The sequence below is a fragment of the Trematomus bernacchii genome, unplaced genomic scaffold (genome assembly GCF_902827165.1).
Source record: "Trematomus bernacchii unplaced genomic scaffold, fTreBer1.1, whole genome shotgun sequence".
NCBI classification, from domain to species: Eukaryota; Metazoa; Chordata; class Actinopteri; order Perciformes; family Nototheniidae; genus Trematomus; species Trematomus bernacchii.
Window position 1 is genome coordinate 149,656 of NW_022988082.1, and position 12,021 is coordinate 161,676.

The window sequence follows — 12,021 nt, forward strand, 5'->3', positions numbered from 1 at the left end:
TTTTTTGTAAACATATGCATTGTTACAGAGGTAAGATGCTGATGCCCAATTTACCCCTGCACATCAGACTATGTCATTCTTCTCTTTTTCATGGATTTCACTGTGCCTCCTTTGAGAATAAACAGAGACCTAGCTCACATCCTACTCAGATAGGCCTGTCATGGTGCATCAGGGGAAATCAATAATCTTATTAAAAAATATATATAGAATGCTATATGCATGTCCTCCATCATGCATTTTTCATTGTCAGAATAATGTTAGAGTAGCTGCTGCAGAGCTTTCGTCTTCTAGCCTGATGTTGCTCTCATTAACGCTCGCGTGTTTCGTCTCGACCGTTTCCGCTGCTCTCGGTTCCTGCTCGTGCCTCATCGGTATTCCTAGGCAAACCTCGCGCCGCGCGCACCCCTCTCCAGCAGCAGCAGCGGCACGCGCATATCAGGAGAAGGAGAGGGCATCTGCAGAGCTCGAGACGCTTCTGACGGACTGGACTAACGCCATGAGCACGCAGCGCGTGATGGAGCTGATGTTCTGCTAGGAACCGACAAGAAGCTGCTGTGGCGTCGCGTGAGGATCTGAACACCATGAAACTGCTGTTGATACTCACGCTCGTATGGCGCGAGGCGTCGTGCGGATCTCCGAGTGTCCAAATCGGTAGGCTCTTATTTTCTGTCACCCCCCCTTCCTTCCTTGTCTTTACCTCTCTGTTCATCCGTACGTGTAAATTACTCCCTTGCTCTCCTCCTTCGCGCATCCCCCGCTCTTTCTCTGTCTCCAGCGGAAGGGCCTCTGTCATGTCCCCCGTGCCGCTCTGTCGAGAGGCCTTCTGACTGTACAGCGGCTGCTGCAGTGCTCCTATTTATGTCAACATATTGTTTTTGTATGTGTGTGTATGTGCTTATATGCGCGTGCATCTAATTAACATTGAAACGTGTGCGCACGCACGCATATGCACGTTTGTTTCTCGGTAGTTCAATCCAAATGATTAAAATCCAGCTCTTCAGACGTGTTTCCTGAGATGAATTCCTTATTGGACCACAAATGCAGATATACACAGCAATCCCCGAGCCACTGTGTTCAGTGTTAACCACATGCTTTTGCATTGCATTCAAATAGTACTATTTGTTAGCCATGTCAATGTTATCATGCTACAAGTGTTGCCTTAATGAAATCAAAGGAAAGGGGTTGATACATTTAATTGTCATGTCATTCATTTTACTGCCAACAAATTCCCAATCAATTACTCAACCCAAAGATGAATTTAAAACATGATGAGTATCATGTGTTTATCCATGGAGCTCCATGCCCCTATACCAATCCAGCCCCTACAACCTACTCCTTGATGGAGGGAACTCTGTTTGTTGGAACAGACATCTGGATGAAGCAGCCCTCTTTAAAGGTGAAATGTGAGATAGACACCGTTGCCATGATTTCACATAAATAAATAAACACATTATCAACCACATTTGAACAGGTTAGAGTGTTGACGTTATTTCAAAGAAGTCTGTATTGTGTTGCAGAGATAAATGTATCTGTCCTGTCTAGTAATACTACCTGGTCCTCTAGAGGTGATAGTGAGTCACTGTAGCACCAGTCTGACCCCAGCCTAGAGGGGGAAGAAGAGTGTATAGTGGGAGCAGAGTGGTGCAGGAATGATTCCTAAAATACCTAAATGATTTAGGAATTTACCACTTACGGTTCCACTTACGGTTCCTTTTTCAACCCTAAGATGCCTGAAATAAAGGATGCTGAAGGGGCTAAACAAGCTTCTATCGGCATGTACAGTCTGGGCTCCGACAGTGTTTAAGGACTTTGACTGGAACAGAAAACATCAATCAGAGCTGCCATTCATTTTAAATTAAGTTGTTGTTGCCTCAGTTTCAACCGTTCGTACGCTGTGGAGCGGAGTTTTTTTTTCTTAACGGAAGCAATACGATCATTTTCAATTCAATGAAATCCTTTCAATTAATATTGGGAGTCAAGTCGTTAGTTTGTTTAGTATGTGGCCGTGTGATAAGCGGGATCATGTGAAGCGAGGCTGTCGGTTGATGTTTTTTCAATAGTGACCGCCCTCGCGTAATAATTATCCCTAACCTTTTTTTTTTGTATCGGTTATTTGGCAGGGACAATGCACAGTAATGAACACTTAAAACATTTAAATGTGTGTCTAGTGCCAGATTTAGCTTTGAGCTACTTTCCATCCGCAGTCTCTCTTATCTTAAAGTGGACCTATCATGCTATATTTGAACAATATATTGTAGGGCCATACCTATATAAAGTATATAAATATAGTTTTTTTTTCAAAATACCAAACAGATCCTGCATTTTAGCCATGCCTCATTTCGCTCCATTTGCTCTTTCCAGCCCTGTTTTTGCAGGGGTCTGATTCTATGAGCTGCAGCTGACCACGCCCCCCTGCAGGAGAGGGGAGCGTGCTCTGATCAGCTGCTGGGCTGTCAGAAGAGGGGGAGAAAAAGAGATCTCCGTCCTCCGTGTTTTATTATATTATTATATAGAGTCGTTATTCATTTGTTTTAAAGCTCAATAAATAACAAAGAAGACCTTTGACCGGCACTTTTCTAATTTTGTCCGGAAGATTTAAACTTTAACGGACATGTTGACCGGCGAAAGAAACTGAAACTGAAACTCTGCCGCACGGTCCCCTCGTTCCTTGGAAGAGGCGGAGAGGTGGGTGTTTGTCATCTGCTGGTGGACTAACCGGAGAGAATTACAGTGCTTGCCTCGACGGGGAGGGATTGCATTGAATTAAAGCAGCGGGAGCAAACGCTTGCCTCGGGGAGGGAGAAAAAGAGCCACAGCGGAGAATAAACAGAAGGGCAACCATGGCAACCATGCGCGGGAAGTCTTCTTCGCTGCTTTTGTGGCAGACTACAGCGCCACTTACAGGCCTGGAATATGTACTACAGCGTCTCCAGTGCTTTCGAGCGGCAATGGCCGGCCGTGGCCCAACCCCACATTCCCCTGATAGGTGGAGAGTTGGCCCAATAGCCGTAGCTCCACTTTCCTGACGTCAGTGAAATGTTCAAATCTGGATCAGTTTTTATCAGATCCGTTGCAGCCCCTTTTTTAGAGATTTGGGTATGGAGGAAAATAGAGAGGGTTGTGTTTTCTGACACTTGGTGAGTTCCCTGGAACACCGGGGACACATATTCATGTGTAAAAGACGTACAAAAGTGCATTTTGCATGATAGGTCCCCTTTAAGTGTAATATTACACTGCCGTACTAAATGTCAGTGGTTGTGTGGTGCTGTGTACATGTGTGTGATGAAAACACTATGTAAGATGGTGCTGTGCGAGGTGGCAGCCTGTTGCAGCAGCTGTATTATTTTCTGATGACTGCAGTGGTAGGGTGTATGAGCGATGGACAGGAGGAGTATAGAGTAGGGCTGTGCAATTAATCGTATTTAAATCGCAATCACGATTTTGGCCTACCACAATTACGAAAACTACATAATCGAAAAAAACAATTATTTAGCTTTGCTAGGTTGTGACAGTGCACTGCAACATATTTGATCTCATTTATTTTAGTCTCATTTATTTGTATTTATCATATTTATATATGTTTAGTAGCTTGTGGAAGTGCGCTCCAAAATATTTGTTGATCTTGTTTATTGGTATTTATTATTTTGATATTATTTATTTAAATGTATCATTTATTTTATTTATTTTTGTATTGGTTTTTCAGTTGAATTATACGTTCAGGGTAATCAACAGTTAAAAAGATACTGTTCAAATTATTATTTGTATTTGTTTTAAAGTTCAATAAATTGATTTTTTCAAAGTCAATGAATAATCGTATTTAATAATCGTGATATCAATTATTGACCCAAATAATCGTGATTATGATTTTTGCCATAATCGCACAGCCCTAGTATAGAGTGCCGGTGGATGATTTTTGGAGTGGACCGGTGGAAATAATTTGCTTCTGAATGTAACCAAGACCAAGGAGATAGTGACGGCCTTCAGAAGGAAGAGGATCACAGCCCCTGTGCATTCTCAAAATGGTCGAGGATTGATGCTTTGTTCGAGGTTCAAAAGTTCAAGGGGTTTTATGGTCATAGGCACAGATGCTGAAGTGTAGATATGGCGATGAAAGTCCCAAGCTCTTCGAACAATGCAACATAATATATATATATAGGACATAATACAGTTAAACAATTTGAAGAATACAATAATACAAATAGTGCAAGAAGAAACAGTAGAATAGTATTATTGCAGATTATGTTAATTGTTAACCGAATTAACATTGCTTTATTTAAATGTGAAATAAATAAATACATATAATTATGTTATTATATTGTACTGTACTTGAGTAAAACGTTGAGGTAATTGTACTTTACTGGAGTATTTAAATGTTTTGCTACTTAGTACTTGAGTAGCAAAACTCAAGTACTCCACTACAGTTCAGAGGTAAATTATGTACTTTTACTCCACTACATTTATTGAATACCTTTCGGTATTTTTACAGATCTGGATTAATGATGTGAAATATAATCAAGTCTTAAATCAGACTTTAGTTCCACCTGGAATAAATTCACAAGCTACCCTGCAGTATACAAAGTAATTAAAACTAGCTGCACCTTTACCAGCTTTGATAACACTTTAATGATCAATAGTTATAAAACATATCATATATATTATTCTGAAATGGACCAATCTGCACAATGACTACTTTTGGTACTTTACCTCTATTTTGATGCTAATACTTTTCTACTTTTACTTGAGTAACATTTTGAATGCAGTACTTTTACTGTAACAGAGTATTCCTACAATCTGGTTTTTACTTAACTACAAGATCTGAGTACTTCTCCCACCTCTGCACACCTGATGTGATAACGTTACTCGTAATTGGAGCAACAGAGCTACGAGTTAAGGAAGTCGAAAATTGTGCATTTCTCCGACTGAATAAGATGCCTTTTGACCAGCTGTTTGGACAGACTGCTCGTGTCAATGCGCTTACGCAAAAACACTAATGGCAAACAAGCTTTGTCCACATCGAGCCTTGTCGAGTGTCACTATACTTTTGAACGCTCCGTCCCCGGCAGATCTCTGTGTGCCGCTGTAGCGTCTCTGTTAGGCCCCGCCCCCGCACACAGACGAGACACAGGGAGATCGCTCTTCTGGAGTGAAGAGAGCGGAAATAATGATATTGCAAGTTAGAAACGTAAGATGCATTTTGACAGACAAGACGGACAATTGGGGGGAAATACCCTGCATTTTGAATATCCGATAGTCCACCATTAACACATTAGTCCCGTCTCGTCTCGTCAACGAAAACAAAATATACATTTCGTCATAGTTTTTATTATCAAGAATCAATTTTTAGCTCGTCATCGTCTCGTCTTGTCATGTAAAAAAGGTCATTGACGAACATTTTTCGTCATAGTTTTCGTTGACGAAATTAACACTGTGTCACACACAGGCCCGCCCCTCCCTACACGCAGATCACGCAGACTGCGTGGGGCCTCACCTCGCGGAGGGGGCCTCATCTAGCATTTCTCAATATCAAGCCACAATTATTGTCTTAATTCTTTATTTTCACTGTATTTCGTGACAATAAGACGAAATGAGACTGAGGCTGGGTTGTAAAATCACATGCATACAGTCTGTGGGCTGCACTGCCTTTCTTGTCTTTAATAATTAGGACTGCCCTCTACTATAGATCTTTCTAGCTGACCAGTATAGTCGTCAATTCAGGGGATTATTTGACTAGTCATCGCACCTTTATGATTTTTTTTTATTATTAATATTATCTTCTTTTTTTTCACAAAATTATTTAAGTTCCAGGTCTGAGAAAGAGCATTATTTTATTTATCATTGTTGAGTTGTGCTACATATAAAATATTATATAACACTGTAATAACCAACCTTTGAAATATAAATACATTTTACACGTCTAAAGCGCATGTGAGTCACAGTGTACCGCACGGATGAAGCGATCAGCCCGTCTGCGGCAGATGCAGCAGAAACTTCAGTAAAGATCCTAATGTGTGTCTGAAAAAGCAGTGAGCACACACTGAACATTTAGTTCATTTATTGTCTACACAGTAAAACATACTTAAATCATCACACACAACTTGTGGATGATAACTAAAGAAATTATTAGAAAAAACATTTACAGTTTATATTTAAAATGCAAACGGAAACACTTGCAGATATGGGTGTTGGCAACAATACCTCCAGTGATACGCCCTCACCATGGAATGAAAACTTGAATAAAAAAGATTCTGATCAGAAGTATACTATATTGTAAAAATGAAAGAAATTAAACAACCACATTATAAAAGTTGACTTTTATCCCCAAAATTTATATTTTTTATATTATTTATTTATTGAAATAAAAGTAATTCAGTACAGTGATGGTTTAATTAGGTGAGTGGAATGTTACTGTCAATATCTTTTCAGATTCTGTGTGTTTTGGAACCGCTAAATAAACTAAAATAACCCTGAAATGTGACAGTGTGTCATTTTGTTTAATTTTGTAAAGCAGCTCATTAAAGGGGCCAGAATGGAGCGCTGGAGGCAATTTTAAAACTCGACTCAACCCTGATAATAATAATAATATTAAGCTTTATATTTGTATAGCACATTTCATTCAAGAATTGTAGCCCAAAGTGCCTCACAGAAGTTAAATAGACAAATGAGAGTAAAATAGACAAAATTAAAGCAATGCAGAAAATATAATTATTAAAGCAATGTAGACAATAACAAATATTGATTGATAAAAAGCTATCCAACAGCTAAGGCCCCGGCTCCACGGGGACGAAAACGGCAAAACGCATCGGAGTAACGCAAATGCAACCGCAAAAAACCTTCCGTCCACACGCAATATACACCAGATTGTGTCAAGCTCCACGAGACGGCTCCGTTTACATCCAAACGCTGGAAAAGCTGCAGTACATATGCCGAACCTGTACGTGGCGCTGTAACTTCCTCCACCAAAAGCAGCAACTTCCTCCACAAAAGCAGCGAAGAAGAATCGTTGTCATGGCTGCACTTCTGTTTATTCTCCGCGGTGGGGGCCAAGGGATCCGGGCAGAGTTTTTCGCCAGTCAACGTGTGTTAAAGTTTAAATCTTCCGGACAAAATTATAAAAGTGCCGGTCAAAGGTCTTCTTTGTTATTTATTGAGCTTTAAAACAAATGAATAACGACGATATAATGATATATGAAAATAAAATACACAGAGCCTATCTCTTTTTCCTCTCTTCTCACAGCGTCAGTGTCTGTCTCATGCAGCAGCTGATCCAGTAATGATGACTCGACAGTAAAAATAAACATATTTATAACTAGTTTAGGTAGTTTGAGAGGTAATTAAAATAGCTATTGTTGTTGTTAACGAAACACATCAGCAATGATGCGGGGTACGCGGAGAGGTGGGAAGAGGTGGGGAGAGGCGGGGAGAGGCGGGGCTATGAAACGGATGACCGTATAGGCGACCCCACGGCCCCGTTGGACCCCCCAGAGCGCTCTGTTCCCAGATCTATCCACCTTTGGACCCGTTGTCGTTTGCGGGGTCTGTTTCTACGTTTCCCTTACGGCGTCGTCGAGCTTAGAGGGCTATACGCATGAGAAATATGCGGATTCAACCCGTTTTCGTCCCCGTGGAGCCGGGGCCTAAATCTAAACAAATATATCCACACGATTAATACATGACGTCTCAGACTTGTGACTCGGACTTGAACACAGGTAATGATGACTCGGACTCGTCTCGGACTGAGTGACTTCGACTTGAACTCGGATTCGCAAAGTGGTGACTCGAGAGTGATTGGGACTAGAGAACTGGTGACTTGAATGAAACACATATTATAAGGGTTTATGGTTCATGATACATTGAAATAAATCCCTAAAAACATTTTTGTTGTAAAATGTATTTTAAAAACATGTATTAAATGTATTATTATTAAAAGTAAAAACACTGTAATATTTATACAAAAAATATAGCGAATAATTTTCTTTCTGATGGTCTGTCTGTGTCTTGTGTTTCCAGGCGGTCTGTTTCCGCGGGGTGCAGATCAGGAGTACAGTGCGTTCAGGGTTGGCATGGTTCAGTTTGGAATGGCAGATTTCAGACTGACTCCACACATAGATAACCTGGAGGTGGCTAACAGCTTTGCTGTCACTAACTGCTGTAAGTATCACATTTATTTTTACCAAACATGGTTTGAAAAACTACAGAGGAAAATGTGTATTAGAAGTGCATAGCTTGACCAGTGTACTCTAATTTTGAGGCTGCTTTCAATGTCAATATCTGATCTGGTTTTTTTTCTATGTCTTTCTTATTGAATGTGTGTGAAATGGTAGCTGGAGAGGTGCCAGTTCATCTCATGCCAAGCTACTTTTGAGCAAGGCACCAAACCCCTCACTGTTGTACTGTAGCAACCCATCATCTGAACAAAATCAAAAGAAAAAAAGACTATATTAATCCAACATTGACTGTTTGGGAATATCGGAATCTTGGCTAAAACAGTCGTCACCATCCACTCTTGTATCTATGTCAGGATATAATGTGTTTAGGAAGGACAGACTGAAGGGAAAAGGAGGGGGGGTGTTGCTTTATGTGAGGAATACCATTACCTGTAGGGAGATTGCACTCCCAGCTAATATTGAGTTTGATTGTGTTGGTGTGGAAATCACACTTTCTGAGGAAATGTACCTCACGATGATTTGCCTATATCGACAACCCACCGCTAAGGTGGATTTCTATGATCAGGTAAAACTCCTGCTGAATTCCTGTGACTCCAACAAAGAGCTAATCATTTTAGGAGACTTTAACATAAGCTGGAATGATAAACAAAATAGAAAGAACTTAAAACAGATCACGGATAAACACAACTTAATACAACTAATGGATCAACCGACTAGAATAACCAAAACCTCCAAGACTATGATAGATTTCTTATTTACTAACAAAGCTGACAGAATAGTTCAAACCTACAACTTCCTGACTGGTCTTTCTGACCATAATCTTGTTCTTTTTACCAGGAAACTCACACAAAAAAGGTTCATGGCCACACCTAAAACCCCTGTCTTCGGTTCTCGCTTCATCCCCAAAAACCTGCAACAACGTTTTATGGAGGCAGTGAAAATGATTGATTGTGGGGACACTCTCTCCTCTGAAAATATTGGTGAAAACAGTAATCTGTTTATATCTCAAATTAATGATACAATGTCTTCCTTTTCAAGGAGAGGGTGCCTTAGGGACAGGAAGGAACATCATCTTCCCTGGCTAAATCTACAGTGCAGGAATCTCATGAAATCTAGAGACCAACTATTAAAGCAGAGTTTGAAATCCGGACTATCCACTGATAGACAGAAATTCACTCATGCTCGTAACAAGGTAACACAAACAATAAGACAGGCCAAAGCTAACTTCTTCATCAATATAATTGAAGGTGCGAAAGGTAACGGTAAAAACGTTTGGCAAATTTTAAATAAACTATTAGGTAAACATACCAAACAGGAAAATAATGTTCTAGAATTAAAAATCAATGATACCCTGATAAAAGACCCTGCAGTGTTGGCCAGCTCTCTCAATGAGTATTTCTTAAATAGTGCTCTGGACATTACAAAGCTCTTCCCGCCATCTGAGGTCTCACCTAGCCCGACTGTAGATACACACCCCGTTTTTGACCTGGAAGAAATCACAGAGGTGGAGGTAAAAAATATAATCTCAGGGTTAAGAGGTTCTAAGGCTAGGGATGCAGATGATTTCGACACCAACTTTCTAAAGACAAATATCGACGGTCTAATAAAACCAATTACTATGCTAGTGAATCAATCTATCAGCACGAGGGAAGTTCCATCATCCTGGAAAGTGGCCACGGTGACACCGATTTTTAAATCTGGGGATAAGGCAATGATGTCCAACTACAGACCAATCAGCATCCTCCCCTGTGTCTCTAAGGTAGCTGAGAAATGGGTGTCAAAACTAATCACCAAACATTTAGATAAAGGTTTCGCTCCACTCCACCCAATGCAGTTTGGTTTCCGTGCTCACCACTCCACTGAGACAGCTAACTGTCTTTGTGGAAAAGGTTAAATGTATGTTGGACACGAGCCCATATGTAGGTGCTGTCTTCCTTGATCTTAGGAAGGCTTTTGACACTGTTGACCACCAGGTGCTCCTTACAAAGCTGACTCATTTCAATTTTTCGGCAGTTTCGATACATTGGGTTAAGTCTTACTTATCGAACAGAAAACATTGTGTTTTGGTCAATGGTGCCAAATCCCCCTACCTTGTGAACCCTGTTGGGGTTCCACAAGGTTCCATTCTTGGACCGTTACTGTTTTCACTGTACATTAATGACTTGCCGAATGTATGTCCTGAGTTGAATGTGCAAATGTATGCCGATGATGCGGTCATCTTTGTACATGGGAAAAACACTGAAATGATCTCATCTTGTCTCTCTAATGCTTTGGACAAGGTTCAACACTGGCTGAACAACATTTGCTTACAGTTAAACGTAAAAAAAACAGTATGCATGATGTTCAGTAAACGACCAGTCAAAATCGAAGGATCCAACGTGTTTTTAAACGGAGCAGAAATAGAACTAGTCTCCCACTTCAAGTATCTTGGAGTCATACTGGACTCAAACTTGACTTTTAAGAAACATATCAAGAAAGTATCCAATACTATTAAATTCAACTTGCAAAATGTAAAACAAATTAGACCCTTCTTAACTGTCAATGCTGCAAAGTCATACCTCCACTGTATGATTCTATCCCATATTGAATACTGTTTTACAAACTGGTCTTGTGCCACAAACCTGAAACCCATAGAACAGCTGTACAAGAGAGCTATCAAGGTTTTTGACAGAAAGCCAACTCAATTTCTTGAGTTTTGACCATTTTAAGTATTTTAAAAGTATGTGTTTTATTTATAAATGTTTACATGGACTGCCCCCCCCCCCCTCCCTTAGGGGAATTCATCCACAAAAAACACACTGGACGCTGCACTAGGTCAGAAACCAGAGGAGACTATGAAGTCCACCATAGACGGACCACTTTTGGACAAAATGTCCTCTCCATTAAAGGCAGCTCTTTGTGGAATAGCCTCCCTACTGAGATACGGGATTGTCCCACTCTCAATAGCTTCAAAGGTCAACTCAAAGAATGGTTAAGAAACAAACAGACGTGCAATCACCGCTAAATGCACTTTAACACAGGGGTATCTCCTCTTGCACTTTATGTGGCACTTTTATCTTTCTTGCACTTTACATGTCGTAGCTGTTATATTATATTACCATGTCATAAATACTTGTGGATGCTGCTCTTGCTCTTTTGTACCTTTTGCACATCATGTATTTGTTTTTGCTATGTTTGTAAAATGTAAACTTCTTAAATGTTTTATGTGAGGGACTGCGGATGGAAATTAGCTCAAAGCCAAATCTGGCACTGTTACGCTTGACACATTTGAATGTTTTAAGTGTTCATTATTGTGCATTGTCCCTGCCAAATAAACGATTAAAATAAAAAAAAAAAAAAATATCCCACTGGAATATTAATAATTAATTGACATTCTAGATTTGTTTCCAGTGACATATTATGCAGTGAGTGTTTATGTAGTAACTTTACTATTGTAAACACCCTCTTTGAATAATATATTAATAAACAATTATTTAGTAAAAAAAAAACAAGTGATTTAGAAGAAGCATCCAAAAGAGAGACAGCAAATATAGGGGCTTATCGTAAGCCACAGGTCTCCCTATTATATATATAAATAAAATAAGGACTTTCATGCTTGGCTCCCCTACAAGAGTCCTGGGAGCCTGACAGTTCTGCACAGTATCTCAGCTGTTCCTAGGATTGCGCTCTTCTGGACAGAGATATCGGATGCTGTTCCTGGGATTTCCTGGAGCCAAAGCCCAGTTTGGGGGTTGCTGCGCCGCTCCGATCATCACTTGATCCACTGTTGCCTTCACTTAGCACATCTTCTTTAGGTTGCTCTCGGTATTTCCCAAGCTTTTCGTGTTCCTTCTTCCTGATTATGGTTTACCATTAT

At 40.2% G+C, this 12,021-nt stretch overlaps 1 protein-coding gene across 1 annotated transcript in view; it reads left to right on the forward strand.

The window, feature by feature from the left end:
* The first annotated feature begins 436 nt into the window (after positions 1–436).
* Positions 437–12,021, forward strand: part of LOC117474923 (glutamate receptor 2-like) — a 110,674-nt gene continuing 99,089 nt past the window's right edge. Inside the window, 2 exon segments of the mRNA XM_034120958.1 lie at positions 437–651; positions 8,008–8,148. Of these exon segments, the coding sequence (XP_033976849.1) occupies positions 582–651; positions 8,008–8,148 (211 nt within the window). The 5' untranslated portion in view covers positions 437–581.